The sequence below is a fragment of the Vulpes vulpes genome, chromosome 4, assembly GCF_048418805.1.
Source record: "Vulpes vulpes isolate BD-2025 chromosome 4, VulVul3, whole genome shotgun sequence".
NCBI lineage: Eukaryota > Metazoa > Chordata > Mammalia > Carnivora > Canidae > Vulpes > Vulpes vulpes.
The window spans coordinates 82,181,806-82,200,244 of record NC_132783.1 but is presented as its reverse complement, the minus strand read 5'-3'; the positions used below and the strand labels follow the sequence as shown (position 1 = coordinate 82,200,244).

The 18,439-nt window shown below is 50.3% G+C and overlaps 1 protein-coding gene across 6 annotated transcripts in view; it reads right to left on the bottom strand.

Moving 5' to 3' along the window:
- LOC112924083 (cadherin-23) overlaps window positions 1-18,439 on the bottom strand; it is a 76,292-nt gene that overhangs the window by 22,554 nt on the left and 35,299 nt on the right. For all 6 annotated transcript variants that reach the window (XM_072754984.1, XM_072754987.1, XM_072754989.1 and 3 more), the window contains exons 5-11: window positions 10,195-10,416; window positions 9,770-9,889; window positions 8,926-9,106; window positions 3,982-4,115; window positions 3,317-3,526; window positions 2,688-2,795; window positions 1,239-1,341 (exon numbers count right to left, since the gene is read on the bottom strand). In XM_072754984.1, coding sequence (XP_072611085.1) covers window positions 1,239-1,341; window positions 2,688-2,795; window positions 3,317-3,526; window positions 3,982-4,115; window positions 8,926-9,106; window positions 9,770-9,889; window positions 10,195-10,416 — 1,078 coding nt within the window. The remainder of the gene's footprint in view (window positions 1-1,238; window positions 1,342-2,687; window positions 2,796-3,316; window positions 3,527-3,981; window positions 4,116-8,925; window positions 9,107-9,769; window positions 9,890-10,194; window positions 10,417-18,439) is intronic.

Sequence of the window (18,439 nt, the reverse complement as noted above, 5' to 3'; positions counted from 1 at the left end):
GGACGGGGTGGGGAGGCCCTGGGCCGGGCTGCGGCAGCCTTGGCAGACTGACGCAGATGCCTGGGGAGCAGCCTCAAAGCCCTGCTGGGGAGAAAACACAACAGCCGTGAGCAAGCCCCTCTGGCCCGCCTGGAGCGCGCCTGCCTTCCCAGCAGCCTTTGAGGGTCACTCCATGGGAGGGTCGGGGGCTCCCTGAGTGTGTGGGCCCTGTCTAAGCTATGCACATCCGGCCCCATCTGTCTGCACGTGTGTGCTCAAGACGCTCTTTACAGGCGTCTGGCTGTACCCAGCTAGGAATACGTGACACCCACATGCGTGCAGGACTCCCATGTCCTCGGTCATGAGTGCACACACACGCAAGCGCCGGCAGGCCAGGGATCCCATGGTTGTGCACCTGTCTGACTCTGCAAGTGGGCACATTTGCACGCGGAGCACACTGTGTAGGCCCCTACCCATGTACCTATGTGTGTCTGTGCATGAGCCAACCCACACCTATGCCTTGACACGGGCACATACTGGCATAACCATGTGTGAGCGTGCACACAGGCAGGATTGAGAGACGGGGGCGGGGGGGATGTCCAGCCAGAGAGACAAGGAGCATCTTAGCTCATCTCTTTCTGAGTTAGAATCCAAGCTTCTGGGGCTGGGAGGCTGGAGGAGGGGTGAGGGGGCCTCCCCAGGGGCACAGGAAAAAGGAGATTCGGTTCCTCTGTATAGGGGGAGGCTGGCTAGTGTACTTGTGCAGGGTAAGGGCTAGGCTGGCCTACCTGGGGCGCCGTGGCCCCCCTCCTCTGATTATACATGCTCCCTGAGCTTCCAGAAGCCCCTAGGATGCCTTGTATTCCTGGGGTGAGGGAGTGGGGTGGGGTGAGCTTACCCCCTTCCTGGGTAGTCTTCATGCCTTAATTGTCCCTCTTGGGGGGGTGGTAATGGGGCTGCTTTCGGATCACTTTGGGGACCAATGATCACAGCTTTCTTTTCCAAGCAGATCTACAGCCTCTTTGGTTGGTCCCCAAGAGGTGTGGCAACCTGGGGCCCATCAGCCCCTCAGAGCTGTGCCCCTTCCTCCCGTCCACACCCTCTGCACCTGCCGGGTCTGTGTTCAGCCATGTGGCGAGGCCGCTTCCCTCGCCAGGCTTCAGCCAGGCCCCTATCAAGTGCAAGGGAGGTCCTCAGGCATCTGGGGCCCAGGTGGTGCCTGGCAGCAGCTGGAGTTCCCAGGGGTGTCTGGTACCTACCAGCGGGAGAGTTCTCCATCACCTCTGCCTGGTAGGTGCTCTCAGTAAAGAGGGGATGGTTGTCATTCTCGTCTGCCAGAAAGATCAGCAGCAAGTCAAAATCCTGAGGGAGGCACAAGGGAAGGATAGGTTGTAGGACAGGTTCTAGCAAAAACGCTCCAGTGGAGGGAGGGCTGAGAGGTGGGGGGTCAGGGCACAGAGGTAGACGATTAAAAAGCCCCCACTTGGGGTCCAGACACCTGGATTCAAGTCCCTGCTGTGCTGCTAGCAGCTCACTTGGTGGCCTTGGGCAAATCATGTCTCCTATCTGGGCCTCAGTTTTCCAGTCTGGCATATGGGAATCCTAACTCCTTGACAGAGGTATGGTGAAGTGACCAGGATGGATGAGAACAGCAGTTAATCATGTTCCATCTCCTGGCAAGAAAGGACTTCCGGCAGGAAGAGGACTCTTGTTTTCAGACCCTGTAGGCCTGCCTGATGCTCCAGTCTGGGCTCAACCAAACTCTCCCCCGGTGCTGTACCTCACACCTTTCAAAAACCACAGTAGAGTCCTTATCTTAGAACCTCTCCATATCCCTGGATGCCATCCCATTGCAGAGCTGAGCAAACCAAGGCCCAGAGGTGGGGCAGCTATTCAAAGCCACAGGGCAAGCTAGCAGCAGAGTGGGGGCTAGCCGATTCCCTCCCCCAGGGCTGCTGCTTCCAGGATGACCCAGTCCTCCTCCAGCACAGGCAGGTGAGGGGGAGCTGAGAGCCGGGGAGAAGAGGAGGAGGCAGGAAGTGAGAGATGGAAGAAAGGAGAGGAACACAGATGAGGGGCTTATACAGATGGGGGAGCCGAGGCCCAGAACGGGCAGTGAGTCATGCAGCTTGTCAGAAACAGAGCTGAGAGGAGCCAGACCCAAGGGCTCTTGGCCAGGGCTCTGCCCCAGACCTCATGCGCTGGGGATTAGAGGGTTGACTCTTACTCCCAAAGGGACTGCTTTGCAATACCCACCTCCTCTTAGCAAAGACATCCAAGTTTCTTGGCTTTTGAGGGAAAGCCACCTGGAAAACGCAACCCTTTCAGAACCCAGAGTATGTGTTTGTGAGTGTATGCAGGTCTGTATGCACACACAGCTGTGGCGTGTGCTCAAGTGTCAGTGGTTTGGGGAGAAAAGATGACAGCTTGTGTTCATTGAGTGTTTGCCATGTGCCAAGCACACTGTTGACGACTGTCTAGATATTGGCTCCTTCAAGTCCTTTCTAAAACTTTGGGGTAGGGGTGGTCTTTATTTTGCAGAAGAGAAGAAAAATGGGGCAGGAGAGAAATGTGTCAAGCCGCACACTCAGTGACAGGGAGAACTGGGATTTGAACAGGGCACTTGCTCACTCTGAAGCCTGTGCATCTAATCCCCAGGCATGCTGCCTGCCACCTCTGGCCTGCTCCCCTGTGTCCTCCAGCCTCACCCTCCTGGCTATGCGTGGGTTCTCCGGGTTGTCCTTCACGGAAATGGTCAGCTTGTACTCTGGGATCCGCTCGCGGTCCAGTGGCCGGTTCACGGTGATGACCCCTGTCTGAGATATGGAAGGCTGGTGAGCTGAGCAGCAACCTGCCCCTTGTTTTGGGCTCTGGTCCACAGATGCCCAGCTGCTTGGCCTGCAACCACAGGGGCAGGTGTGAATTCTCTCCCTAAACTGCCCAAGATCTGGTCGAGAAGGCCATAAAAGGCTGGCAGGGTCTTGCCAGGGCAAGTGATCCACCAATGCCCAGTCTTGCTGTGTGAAAGGGGTGGGCCCCCTGAAGACCCTGTGGGGGCTAGGAGCTGGTAACACCCCAACAGGACAAATGACTTGCTGGTGCATCTTGGAATGAGGCTCTGGCCCCATCTCTGCACACAACAAGCCTTCGGGGTGACAGGGACCCCAGGGATGGCTCAGCTGGAAATCCAGGATTCCATGCTACCCAGAGACCCCCATGTCCCAGCAGAGGGCAGAGGCTCGAGGAGGAAGGTGAACCAGAAGATGCCCAGACAGCAGAGCAGAAAGCCTCTAGGGCAGGGTCCTCTTCTTCGGACGGAGCCCTGGGGCCTCCGTACCGTGGCATTGATGGAGAAGGCCCGCTCTCGGTTGCCCGCAGTGATGTTGAAGGTGAGGAGCGCATTGCACCCGCTGTCGGCGTCACTGGCCAGGATATGGGTGACAAAGCTGGAGACAGGGCTGTTCTCACTGATGGTGATGTTCATGGGCAGGTTCAGCAGCACGGGGTCGTTGTCATTAATGTCCAGCACTCGAATCCCCACCAGCATCTGGGGCAGATGGGGGAAGAGGAGAAGTGATGGGCTCCAGATGAGGCAGGAGAGCAAGGGGATGGTGATTGCAAAGGAAAGGCGCAGGTGGCCATGGAGGAGGAAGACGGAGGAAGACCAGGATAATGAAAAAGGCATGAGGATGAGAATGAGGAGAAGCAGCAAGCAGAGAGGCAGAGCTGGGGCAGAGGGCAGGGTGCAAATGGCAGCGGGTGGGCATCGGGGCCTGGCCGTTTGGGTGGGGGGAGCTCTGCACGGCCCTGGCTGCCAGGTCCCAGGGAGCCCCGAGAGGCACTGGCAGCTCTGTTAGGGCCCTAAGGGTCAGGACTGGCTCCAGGTCAGCCTGGGGCCTCTCTGGGCGCAAGGGTGGGCATATATATATATACATAGAAATCTCTATGGAGAGTTCAGGGAGCAGTGAAGGGAAGCCACTGGGATGGGGGCCCTGGACTCACCGTGGAGCTGAGTGGGGGCACCCCCCTGTCGCGGGCACAGACGGTCAGGTTGTAAAAGGCGATGGTCTCCCGGTCCAGCTCCACATCCTTCCGGACCCGCAGCACCCCCTCCACTGGAGAGATCACAAACTCCCCTGCGTGTTGCCCCGGGGAGGCTGAGTTAGCTGGGACCGGCCGGGAGCTCCGGAAAGCCCTAGCCTCCCCCAGCTTCCTACTACTCGCCCGGTGTGGGGGGGATGGCTGGGTGCGGGGCCTCCTGGACCCCAGCTTCAGAGCCTCGGGGAGCCTGCCAAGGGCTGAGCAGTGCAGGAGTGAGGGGGACAGAGCAGTGCTAGGGGTGTGGGTGCTCTCGAGCCTGCTTCTACCCCAGAGTGCCTGAGATGCTGGGCCAGTTCCCTTCCCTGGGCCACGCTCAGGACACAGCACAGGGACTGACCCTAAGTAAGACCATTACGTCGGCAAAAGTGGGGGCCCCTTTTGACCCAGGCACCCTCTCACCACTAGGGATCAGAAACGGGTTAATGAAGGTCTCGGGTACCCTGTAACGTGCCATTCCTTCCAGATACCATGTATTACCCCCAGGGAATGGCTTGCTCTTGGTGAGGGACCCCGAGTACGACAGAGCGGAAATGATGGAGGGCAGGGGAGCCCCAGCTGCCCCACGTACAGGCGTGGTCAGAGCCACAGCTGGTGTGTCAACAGGCTCCTGCCAGGCCTGGGGCCACGTCTCGGCCTCTCATCAGACCTGACTTCTTTCCTTTGATGTACTAGAAAGCCCTCAGCTGGCCCTTTGGCTCTGGTCCTAGTTCCGGCCTGGCCGAGGGGCCCGGATGTCTGGAGTGTCCCCAGCAAGAGCCTCAGGTTCTCGGACTGACCTGGTAGGGACCTCAGAGACCATCCAGGCCCTCACGTCCTTCAGAAAATGAACAGAGAGTCCAGAGAAGGGTGACAACTTGCCTAAGCTCATTCCAGAACCAGTATTCGAAAATCCAGGGCTCCGGGTCTCAGCCCACTGCACGCACAGGGCAGTGGTCTTCCGGACACCGCCATCAGAGCGCACGAGGGTGGGGGGGGGGTTGGGAGGGAAGGGTGGGGACAAGGAGCGCGTGGGGGGCAGGGCAGAGGGGAGCCCAGGGGGATAGGAGAAGAGCAGGGGAGGCAAGGGGACTGTCCCCAGGAACTAAGGACAGAGAGGAATGACTTGCTTCACTGTCCCTTTGATGCTTGGGGGCAAAGGCCCAGAGTGGGGCATCAACTTGCTGGTGGACACACAGCATCTGGGCGTGGGGGCAAGGGTGGAGGCCCGAACCGCCAACAATCTTCTTTGCCTGCTCCTTCCCATCCGGCCTCACCATCCCTGCTCAGCTCCGGTTGCTCTGACTATACTAGCAGCCCTTCTGTGGCCCACCTGCAGCCTCATGGGCTGTACCTCCCTGGATGGGTGGAAGCTATCTGAAGCAGGATTTCCTAAGCCTGACACTTCAAGGGCTCACAAGATCTGGGGATTCCCTTTCTAAGGGGTTTCCCAGCCCTGTCTGGGCCCCTGACCATGTGCCATCAGATGGCATCCAGCCCTGTCTCCAAAGCCAGCCACCGTCTTGAAGGAAGGAAAGGGGTTCGGAGAGCTCAGGGGGGCGGCCTAAGGCCTAAGGCTCTGGGGGCCTAGGCCTGGGCTAGACTCCCATGAAATCAGCTCAAGGACTGAAGATCGGGGAGGTGGGCAGTCCAAGGACCCCACTACAAATTATCCTCAGCAGCTTGCCCCCATTCCACTCCATCTGCACCCTGACTTCACTCCCATGTGCCCTTGGGCATGCTACTGAGCTTTGCCTCGATGTCCCCATATGGAGAATGGGCCAATCAAGAGGTGCCATTGCAGGGTTGCTCTGGGGCTGGACAAAGCTCGGTCCGCCTCATGTGTGCTGGATCTGTGCAGGTCTTGGTATCATTAGGGGGACCTGGAAAGGAAGCCCAGGCAGTGGGGGGCTTTCAAGGAGGATGGGGATGTGTGATAGGTCTGAGGAGTGGGCTTGATTGGGAGGAGCCACTGGAGGTCCTGGGAAGGCCAAGGTAAGAGCCAGGGGCTCAAGGGGATATGGCCTGTTTCCCAGCTATTTCTTGACCATGAGTCCTCTCTGTCAAGCCTAGTGGGGCCTGCAAAAACTGTGCCGTGCCTGCTGTGTCCCCCTCCAACAGGAGCCCCTCCAGGCTCAGGCTGCAGTGCTGGGACCTGGGTGGCCCTGGCATGTGCCTTCACCACTGGTGGGGCACTACACTGGCTCTCCACAGAAACAGCCCTGATTTGTAGCATGTCAAGTTTTCAAGGCACCACCATGGTGTCACTGAACCAGGAGGGAGGGGGAGCTGTGTGTGTGGGCGGGGTGGAAGCTGCGCCTCGTGGAGCCAGTCACACCCCCAGCCTTCACTTGTCCATCCTGCAATGGGGCCGTGCTCTGGGATCCTGAAGTTATCTTTGGGTTTGGAACATCTACTCTTCCTTCCTTGGGGAAGCGGATCCCAAGCTTCTGTTACTCCTCTGTGTGTGTGTGTGTGTGTGTGTGTGTGTGTGTGTGGTGCCTCTCTGTCTCCTGCGACACACCCATAAGATCCTAAATTCCTATGGCTGACCATGATCATGTGTAAATTTAACCAGGAGGTTTTGCTCATGACTCCAAAGGCCCATGGCATGGAGGAGTCTGTAGTTTGCTAGGATACTGGTGTGAGCCTGACCCCAAAGCTGGGTGCAGTGACGGCCTCTTACCAAGAAGGGACTCAGCTGCCTGCCCAGCGCTCACCTCTCCACGAAGCTTCGGCAGCCCGGTGAACAGGCGCAGGGACACCCGTGCAACCATAAAGCCTCTGTGTTTGTGAGAATAACACAGAAAGTCCCTTGCTCTGCTGGTGTCAGAAGTGGAAGGCACAATGCTTGGCCAGAGAAGGGACTTTTGGAGTGAATGGAATGGAGAGCAAGGCTCCCAGCCTCGCTCTAACAAAGTTTTAGGTTCTTGATTGCAAAGACACCCCAGGTGCTATGTTTGGTCCTTGGACCTCGCGTCCTATCCTTGGGCCAGTCCTTGCCTCTCATCTCAGGCCTTTCCCTGTCTCTATGGTGACAGCTCCCACATACCTGCCTCCAGCAGAGAAGTCTCTCCTGAGGCCCTGGCTTGAGCATCTAACCCCCACCTGATATCTCTCTCTCTCTCTTTTTTAAGATTTTATTTATTCATGAGAGACAGAGAGAGAGAGAGAGAGGCAGAGACACAGGCAGAGGGAGAAGCAGGCTCCATGCAGGGAGGCCGATGTGGGACTCGATCCTGGGCCCCGGGATCACGCCCTGAGCCGAAGGCAGTTGCTCAACCGCTGAGCCACCCAGGCGTCCCCCCACCCGACATCTCAAACCTAACGTCACCTCTTCTTCCTCACCTGCTCCTGCTGCAGCCTACCACAAGCTGACTGTCATGCCCTCTCTCCGGTTGCTCAGACCGAAACCCCTCTGTCATCTTAGACTTTCTCCACATCGCGTAAGTCAGCACATCCTGTTGGTTCCATCTTTGAAAATATACCAGAGCTGTCTACCTGTCACCACCTCTGATGCCACCAGCCTGGTCCCAGCCATACCATCTGCAGCCTGAGTGATTGTAGCAGACTCCCATAGTCTCCCCGATTCTACCCCTTAACCTCAATGGTCTTTTCTGGGCAGAGGAATTAGTGGTCCTGGTAAAATCTAAGTCAAATTATGTACCTCCTCTGCTCTAAGCTCTCCCATGGTTCCCATATCACTCGGAGCTAAAGCCAGGTCCTCATCATGCTCCGTGGGGCTCAAGACATCTGGCGCTACCACCTCTCTGACCTCATCCCTTCCTGCTCTTCCTCTCGCTCGACTTCACAGCAGCATCAGGGCCCTTATATTCCTCTGTGAACATGGCAGGGCATGCTCTGGCCTCAGGGCCTTTGCACTTGCTGTTCTCTCTGCCTGGAATGGTCTTCCCCAGATGTCCACATGACCCACTCCTCCTTCCTTCAGGTCTTTGCTCAAATGTCACCTCCTTGGACAGGTCCTCCCTGTGTACCCTAAAATCACAGCTTTTGCTTGGCCCTGTCTCCTGGCTTCATGTTTCTCCATAGCACTTAGCACCTCCCAGTATACTAAGTTAACTACTCAATCACTTATGTTCATTCCCTGAGTCTTCTGACTGGAACACATGCTCTCTAAGGGCAGGGACTTGTGTCTGTTTTGTACTGTTCCGCATCCTCAGCACCTGGAACATGACTGGCATATGGTAGGTGCTCAATAGATATTTATGGCATGATCCATTAAGAATCAGGATGTTTCATAGAGATTTGGATTTCTAGCTTTTGTTTTGAAGATGGGAAGACCTAGCTCCTCTGGGCCAACATTTTGACATAGCCACGCTGGCAGGAGCTGAGCTGGGGCCGTCACAGGCTCCATTGCTCCCTGCTGTCTTGCCTGACCCCCCTCCCCCATGTGTGTCCCCTGCCTGGACTTTGAGTTTGGAATTCCTCCTCCAGGCCAACCCTCCTCTTCAACGGAGGACAGCCACCGACGTAGCTGTGAAGGCTATTCATGGTAACAAGATATGCAGAAAAATCCAGGTGCTAATGCATCCAGAGGGTTCTGAAGGTTTGGGGCAAGGATATTCATCCTCCCTCCACCCTGGAGTCTTTCCTCTGGGTGTGACGCAGGGGCATTTTCTATCTGATTCTCAAAGGGGCCTTTCTGATCCTCCAAGGCTCCCAGTCTCAGATCTCAGAATGTTCTCACATATCCCTGTGAAGAAGGGGAGGGGTGGGAGAAGAGTATACCCATCACCTTATGGGTGGGGAAACTGAGGCCCAGAGAGCTCAAGGCCACTGCTCCTAAGTGGTGTAGAGGAGAGGCCCCGGGTTGTGCTGCCCTCCGTGCCCAGCTCAGGCCCCACTCACCCAGAGGGTCTCCATCCACGATGCTATATTCCACTTGCCCGTTGGGGCCTGAGTCCTGGTCGTGGGCCAAGAAGGTCCATACTCGGGGCCCTGGCTGGCCCTCGGTGACGTCAAATGGCCCCTCGTAGTCTCGGGGGAAGGTGGGCACATTGTCATTGATGTCATTCACATTCACAAGCACCTGAGATGGTGGACAAGCTTAGTGGGGGCTGTATCCCACTTGCCCTGCGCTGAGCCCAGTTCCCTCATCTATAAAGTGGGTCTGATAATCCTGTCTCATGGAGCGGATGCAAGAATCCCCAGGGATCATGGATAGGGAGGGCCTTTCAAGCTATGCCTGTGGATAGGTTATTGCCATTGTCAGAGCCTTTTTATGGGCATCATCATATTATTATTAATAATAATGCTACAAACTTCTATTATTGCTGCACAACGGTTATTTCTCATTGGCTCCTCCCACACCCTGACAAGCCTTAACTATCTCCCTTTCGTGGAGGAGGAAAGTGAAGCTCGGGCCGGTTAACAGACTTGCCTAGTCACACAGCTAGGAAGTGGAAGAGCAGGGATCTGAGCTTCTGTTCGTTTGACCAGAGTTTGTGCTCTTCCCATGAGGGGGAGAAAGGCAGGCATCACTATCTGTCTGATAGATGCAGCCACACAGAGAGGTTCAGCAACCTCCTCAAAGTCACACAGCAAGTGTTGCTGAGCTGCCAAGACCAGATCAGGGCTCTTGGATTTAGGTGCTTGTCCTGGACAATCTTTCCCTATTACCTTTCCCTGTTAGAGCTTTCTGAACCCTGTCCTCCCCCATGTTGAGGCTATGTCCCATCTCCCACCCACCCACCGTGGTGGTAGAGGTGAGGCGGTGTGACACGATGGGGCACTGGTCTGTGGCAGTGACAATCAGAGTGTAGCGGCCATGGCTAATCTCGTAGTCCAGCTCCTTGGCAGCACTGATGATGCCCTGGGGGATAATAGAGGGGACAAGTGTGGATCAATGGGTGGTGGGTGTGGGGTGCCCCAGGAACCAGTTTCTTCAGGGGGTCCTCTCAGACCACCCCAGGAGATGTGCTCTGGCATCCCGATCATGATGGGGAGCCTCTGTTGCCATCCCATCCAAGCTTTGCATCCTTCTGCACTGGCTGCCCCTATACTTTCCCCTCATACTCCATCTTTGCCCTGCTCCCACCTCCCATGATGCCATTGAGGTCCCTTCCAATCCCCTTAGCCAGCTGAGCCTCCTCCTAAACCCCACCATCAGCTGCTGACCGTGTGTCTGTCGATATGGAAGGTGTTGATGATGTTGCCTGCAACAATGGCGTAGTTAACTGTGCCATTGGGCCCCTCGTCCAGATCTAGTGCCTTGATGGTGATGAGGCTTGCGTTGATTGTGTCTGGGCCCTCGTCCAGTAAGATCTCATAGTAGGGCTGCTGGAACACTGGTGCATTATCATTCTCGTCCACGATGGTCACGTACACGTGTGTGGTGGCCTGTGAAGAAGAGTGTGGTCAGGTTCCTTGGTCAGCTGTCTAGAGGGACTGAAGTGCAGACAGCTGGATGTTCTCCTAGGCTGGGATCACTCAGCGTGATCCAATATGGTGAGACAAAGAGAGAAGAATGAGAATGTGGGCAGTCACAGGCTAGTAGAGGAGGAAATCACAGAGGCTCCTCCAAAAGCCAAGCTAGGTAACTGTTTAGGTCCGAGATGGCACTGCCATTCCCCACTCCTTTACCTCTGCCCGTGGCAGACATTACTAATCAACCGTGGCACTGCAGAAGCTAGATGCAACCTCATGATCCTTGTCAGCACAGCAACCTAGCGATTAAAATTAGCACAGGAGATGAACCTCAGTCACTACCCTCGGGCCACAGTTTCGCTTGGGTTGGGGCCTTACTGACCCTGGGCCTCTTGCCAGATCACCAAAGGCAAGGATGTCATGTTCTCAGCCCAACACAGTAATAAGCTTCACCCACTATTCATGGAAATGGAAGAAATACCTATTTTTGGCATTTTTAAGAGGCAAGACACTGGGTTTGGGGCAATTAAATGGCAGGATTTGTTGAACCGTGAAAAATAAAGCTCAGAGAACATGACTTCACTGCAGCAACATTTTCTGCCACATGTTCTCCTGCAACTGGCCATTTCTGGCTGATGCTTGGTTTAATCAGACCACATGAAATATCCAGCCAGTTGGAACTCGGTGATTAGCACTCAAGAACCATAGAGACATGACTGAGGTGCACTTTACAAGCAGAGTGGATAAATGGGAGAAGGAAATGAGCTCTGTGCTGGTATTCTCTGTCCCTCGTGCTGCGCCCCTGCCATTCTCTGCTTCTCCACCTGGGAGGACATCCCCTGTGGACTGCCTCATCTGGGCTCCCTTCCCATCTGGCTTCCAGATGGGGTTTACCAACAGGAGGTCCTAGCAGAAGCCAGGAGGAAGGGAGAAAGAAAGGTGGGGGCATTTCTTTCACACTCATTCCTTTCCTCACTATAGTTGTGCCAGGGGTTGTATTTCTCCTGCTGGATGGCCCTTCTTCCATGGCTCCAGCTCTCGCTGGGCCCATGCCACCTCACCTCCTCTTATTGTCCTTTTGGATGTGTGGGTGGTAATGGCTTCCTGCAGTTGCTGCTCTATGGGTGCTTCACCAATCCTCTGTAAACAGTCCCCTCATTAAACTCTCTTCAGCTGAGCCCTGAGTGTGCCATCTGTTTCCTGCCAGGACCTTGACTAAGACAAACCATAATTAGCGACTAATATTAGATAATAAGGTTATAATAACTGCAAAGATGTCTGGGTAGAGGGAATATGACTACTAGCCCATGGCCAAATGGCCAAAGCCACAGAACAGAAAACAAGTGATATAAAAAGCTGGATGCAAAAAAAAAAAAAAAAAAAAAAAAAAGCTGGATGCAGACAGCTCATGCGTATCTTTTTCTTGGGGCTTTGGAACTCAGCTTGGGTGGTTCTGGAATCATCTCCAGAGGGATAGATGGGCAGAAGATGTAGAACCAAGAAGACTTTCACTGCCCCTGAGGAGGCAGTGAGTCCACTGAGTTGAAGCTGTAGATCTTGGAGGGGTGGGCATTAGGTGGTTGCTAAAGTTGTTTCCAAAGCAGGTAGGGCTGACACCCTTGAGATGGAGCTCTGTGACCCTGGGCATATTACATTTCCTTTTTGGACTTTTTCTGTTAATAAAGAACCTGACTTGATAGTTACAGTTCCTTCTAGCTCAAACTTCCTGGGATTCTGGTCTGTGGTCATTAGTCACATGGACTAAATCCCACTACCAGGGAGGCATTCTTCTGGGTCTTAGGATCTCAATGAATCTTTATTAAAACAATAATCGCACAGAGAGGGGAAATGCATTATTTTAACATTTCTCAAAATTTTCTACCAGGGTAGAGAAGGAACTCGCATAAACTAAGAAGAATACTCTGAAGTGTCTTAAGAAGGAAATATCTGGGATCCCTGGGTGGCGCAGCGGTTTGGCGCCTGCCTTTGGCCCAGGGCGCGATCCTGGAGACCCCGGATCGAATCCCACATCAGGCTCCCGGTGCATGGAGCCTGCTTCTTCCTCCGCCTGTGTCTCTGCCTCTCTCTCTCTGTGACTATCATAAATAATAATAATAATAAAAAAGTTTAGTTCTATTTAAAAAAAAAAAAAGAAGGAAATATCTTCGAAATCTCTCATGTTATCTTTGAATCCTCATATGGATTTTATCTTTTCCATAATGTGTTTGTGTTCGTTTTTATTAAAAATGGTGGTGGGGATTTATTCCCCCAACAAAATGCATGTGCATGTGTGCACATGTGTGCACACATACACATATGAAACACATACACACACATATAAAATACACACGTGTGCATTGCGCACCCCTCCCCCCATATATATATATATAGCAAATGTTAACAGACATAAAGGGAGAAATGGACAGTAGTATAATAATAGTATAGGACTTTAATGCCCCACTTGCATCAATGAATAGGTTATCCAGACAGAAAATCAATATGGAACTATTGGCCTTCAATGACATATTAGACCAGATGGGCTTAATAGATATATACAGAACATTTCATCCCCCTACTACAGAATATACATTCTTTTTAAATGCACATGGAACAATCTCCAGGATAGATCACATGTTAGGCCATAAAACAAGTCTTAATAAATTAAGAACATTGAAATCATATCAAGCATCTTTTCTGACCGTGGTGGTATAAAACTAGAAATCAATTCTAAGAAGAAAACTTAAAAATAAAACACAAATATATAAAGGTTAAACAACATGTTACTAAACAACCAATGGGTCAAGGAAGAAATCAAAGAAAAAATAAATACCTTGAGATGAATGAAAATGAAAACACAACTTTCTAAAATCTATGGGATAAAGCAAAAAAAATTATAAGAGGAAAGATCATAGTGATACAGGTATACCTCAAGAAACAAGAAAAAATCCCAAATAAATGATTTAACGTTATACCTAAAGGGACTAGAAAAAGAAGAACAATCAAAGGCCAAAGTTAGTAAAAGGAAGAAATAAAGATCAGAGTGGCAATAAACAGATAAAGACTAAAAAAATAGTAAGGTCAATGAAATTAAAAACTAGAAACATGTAATATTCTGAGATGGAATTACGAAGAAATAGAAAATCTCAATAGACTGATTACAAGTAATAAATTTAATCAGTAATTTAAAAACTCTTCCCAAAACAAAAGTCCAGCACCAGGCAGCTTTGCAGGCAAATTCTGCCAAATATTTAAAGAAGTGTTGGTAGTTATCCTTCTCAAATTACTCTAAAAAGTTGAAGAGGAAAGAATGCTTCCAAACTCATTTTCTGAGGCTGATACCAAAACCAGGCAAAGACACCACGAAAAAAGAAAATTACTAGCCAATATTCCTGATGAACATAGACACAAAAATCCTCAACAACTAGCAAACTGAATTCAACAATACACTAAAAAGATTAGACACCATAATCAAATGGCACTTATTCCAGGGATGTGAGAATGGTTCAACAACCACAGAGCAATCGACTTGATACAGTATGTTAGCAAAATGAAGGATAGAAATCATATGATAATCTTGATGGATGCAAAAAGAGCATCTGACAAAATTCAACATCCATTGAGGATAGAAACTCTAAACAAAATTATATAGAAGGAACATACTTCATCACAATAAAGGCTATATATGACAAACCCACAGCTAACATCATCAATGGTGAAAAGCTAAAAGCTTTTCCTCTAAGATCAGAAATAAGACAAGGATGTTCACTCCTACCACTTTTATTCAATATTGGAAGTCTTAGCCACAGCAATTAAATAAGAAAAAGAAATAAAAAGCATCCAAATTAGGAATGGAAGAAGTAAAACTGTTATTATTTGCAGATGACAAGCTACTATATATAGAAAACCCCAAAGACTCCACCAAAAAAACTATTAGAACTTGATAAATGAATTCAATAAAGTCACAGGATACAAAACTGACATATATGAATTGACTATTTCTATGCACTAATAACAAGCTATCAGAAAGAGAAATTAAGAAATTCCATTTATAATTACATCATAAAGAATAAAATACCTGAGAATACTCTGTACTCTGGAAACTGGAAGACAGTGAAAGGAATTGAAGATGACACACACAAAAATGGAAAGATATATGCGATGCTTATGGGTTGTAAGAATCAATATTGTCAAAATGTCCATAATACCCAAATGAAAATACAGGTTCAATGCAATCTCTATCAAAATACCAAAGGCGTTTTCCCCAGAACTAGAACAAAGAATCCTAAAATGTATACGAAACCACAAAAGACCCCAAATAGCCAAAGCAATCTTGAGAAAGAACGAAGCCGGCAAGATCATGACTCCTGGTTTCATGACTCCTGGTTTCAAACTATACTACAAAGCCACAGTAATCATAATAGTGTGGAACTGACACAAAAACAGACATACAGATCAATAGAATAAAACAGAGAAAAAAACCCCTAGGCATATATGGTCAATTAATCTATGACAAAGGAGGCAAGAATATATAATGGGAACAATTTAAAATGTATTAAAGACTTAAATGTAAGACCTGAACCACAAAATTCCTAGAAGAAAACATAGGTAGCGAGCTCTTTGATATCAGTCTTAGCAATATTTTTGGCTCACTTTCTCCAGTCAAGGGCAACAAAGGAAGCTTTTGCATGCAAACCATCAACAAAACAAAAGGCAACTACTAAATGGGAGAAGATCATTGCAAATTATACATCCAATATGGGATTAATATCCAAAATATATATAAAAAAACTTACACAACAAATAACTCAATTAAAAAATGGACAGAGGGCTTGAATAGACATTTTTTCCAAAGAAGACCTGCTGATGGCCAATAGCAGATGAAAATGCTATATGAAAATATGCTCAACATCACTTGTCACCAGGGAAATACAGATCAAAATCACAATGACATATCACCTCATAACTGTCAGATTGGCTATTATTAAAAAGACAAAAAAGATCACAAGTGTTCTAGATCAATGGAAAAGAACAGAAATCCTGGAAATAAAACCACAATTATATGGTCAATTAATCTTCAACAAAGCAGGAAAGAATATTCAATGGGAGAAAGACAGTCTCTTCAAAATATGATGTTGGGAAAACTGGACAGCTACATGCAAAAGAATAAAACTAGACCACTTTTGGGGCCCCTGGATGGCTGTTGGTTAGGTGTCTGCCTTTGGCTCAGGTCGTGATCCCGGGATCCTGGCATTGAGTCCCTCACAAGCTTCCTGTCCAGTGGAAGTCGGCTTCTCCCTCTCCCTCTGATCATGCTCTCTCTCTCTCTCTTTCTCTCTCTGTCCCAAATAAATAAAATCTTAAAAAAAAAAGAGAGAGACTGGACCACTTTTTTACACCATACACAAAAATTCAAAATGGATGAAATATCTAAATAAAACCATAAAGAACCTAAAAGAGAACATAGGCAATCGTGTGTCTCACATGAGCCACAGCAACATTTTTCTAGATACGTCCCCTGAGGGAAGAAAATGAAAGCAAAAATAAGCTACTGAGCTACATCAAAACAAAAGCTTCTGCACAGTGAAGGAAACAATCAACAAAACTAAAAGGCAACCTATAGAATGGGAGAAGATATTTGCAAATGACATACCGATGAAGGGTTAGTGTCCAAAATATACAAAGAACCTAATTCAACACTCCCACAACAAATAATCCAATTAAGAAATGGGCAAGAGAAAGGAACAGACATTTCTCCAAAGAAGACCGCCAAATGGCCAACAGACACATGGAAAGATGCTCAATACCTCTCATCAGCAGGGAAATGCAAATCAAAGGAAACATTGTGCATTTTTGGTGGGAATGCAAACTGTGGGAAATAGTATGGAGGTTCCTCAAAAAGTTAAAAATAGGACTATCCTATGACCCAGTAATTGCACTACTGGGTATTTACCCCCAAAATACAGAAACGCTAATTCCAAGGGATACATGCATTTTTGCAGTATTGACAATAGGCAAATTATGGAAGCAACCCAGGTGTCCATGGACAGATGAACGGATGAAGAAGATGTGGTGTATCTATACAATGGAATGTTAGCCATAAAAGAATGAAATCTTGCCATTGGGAAAACACAGGTGGATCTAGAGAATATTGTGCTTAGTGAAATAAGTCAGATGAAGAAAGAAAAATACTGTATGACTTCATTTATATGTAGAATAAAAAACACAAATGAACAAACAAAATAAAAGGTGAAAAAAGTAAAGGGGACTAGGGAGGGGTACAAGCTTCCACTTACAAAATAAATAAGCCATGGGGATGAAAAGTATGGTGTAGGGAATACAGCCAATAGTAGTGTAAATACTCTGTATGGTGAGTAGACTTATCATGGGGATTACTTCATATCGTATAAAATATCGATTCACTACTGTGATAGACACTTGAAACCAATAGAACATTGTTATGTCAATTATATGTCAATGAAGGGTGGATGCCTCCAGTGTTTGAGAAAAAAAATGGCCATATAGGAAGGCTGCTGTGTTCATCTCATGGTTCTGCATGGGCCTGGATGCAGCTATGAGCACTCTTCACCTGCCAGGAGCCCAGCGTGGAGTCCTCCTGAGGTACCAGCAGAGCCTGAGGGCACCACCTCACCCAGCAGGGGCTTCTTTCCAGCCTCGCTGATGGGAGCAGGAGTGCTGGCCTTTCCCACTTCCCCAGACTCCCAGAAGTAGGTCTAACCATCACGCAGGTTGCAGGGGTTACCCCACAGAGCCCCCTTCTTTCTGCGACCCGGCCTGAGGGTAGGAGGGAAGGGGAGGGGTCTGACTTTCTGCAGTCTCTGGAGTAAGGAGGAAGTCAGTGCCCCAAAGGCCCTCTCAGCTGGGTCCTTCCTGCCCTGGCACTGAAGAAACAGTGCTTGAGGTTTCTGGACCATGCCCACACCTTAGGCAATGCCTGTGTCTCACTCTGATGCAAGCCCAGGAGGCACACCAGTGGGCAGTGTGGTGGGGAAGAAGGAAGTGGAAGGAAGCCCCACTGGGCCCCCAATCAGGTGTTCTGGCTCATGGGGGGAGGGGATGGCCGGGTAGTTGCTTCCTTCCTGCTAATCCCGGATCTGCACTCTTTATCCACCTTCTAGGCCTTGGGGCAGAAGGAGTCTGGTCTCAAGGGTGGCCTGGGTGAGGCCAGGCCAGGAAGGGATACAAGGAGAAAGGTCAGGTGCTCTAGAGTCTCACCCTTCAGTAACCCCACCTCGTGTCTGTCCAAGGCTGGCCAGGGAGGGAAGAGGGCCCAGTCTCCACCTGATTTTACCTGGCTTTCTACCTCCTGGGGGTGGAAGAGCTCACACTCTGCCAGCAGGAAAGGCCCTGGGCTGTTTCCCAAAGTGGAGTCACAAGGTCAGGATCGTGATGAAGTACCCACTTATGTCCTGGTGGTCCCCTGGGCTTCCATCTCAGGGGGACTGGGCCCAGGCATTGTCACCTAGTACTAAAAGCCTTTCCTCTGTATCACTTTTCTGCCCCAGGACCGAGCTTCCAGGAGAGCCTCTAACCAGGATGAGGTCAGCCATGGGGCACCCCGAATTCCTGGCTACCTTTCAGTTCCACTGATCCCTAACCCAGATGGACTCTAGTGGTTCTCTGTCCTTCAGGCTTGGGTCACATGAGCTCAAGATCCCTAATGGGCCAGCAAAGTCCTGGGAAGCTTCTGCAAGGCTGGGGTAGATGGTACAATGGCTGTGCCCACCCCCCTTCTCCTGACCCCTGGTCTTAGGCACAGCCACCCCCACTCCTCCATTTAGGAAGCCACTTGTTTACTACTCGGTTTGTTCATTCAGATAAGAGTGCTTTAGACACCTTCTTGGTGCCCACTTTTGTGCCAGGGACTTGGGAACCTCAGGCAGAGCAGCTCACAGTCTAGCTCAGGAGGGCAGATCTGTTCAGGTGCAGATCAGCTGGTTGGCAACTGGGGTGTGAAGGGTGAGGTCTGGAGGGGTGC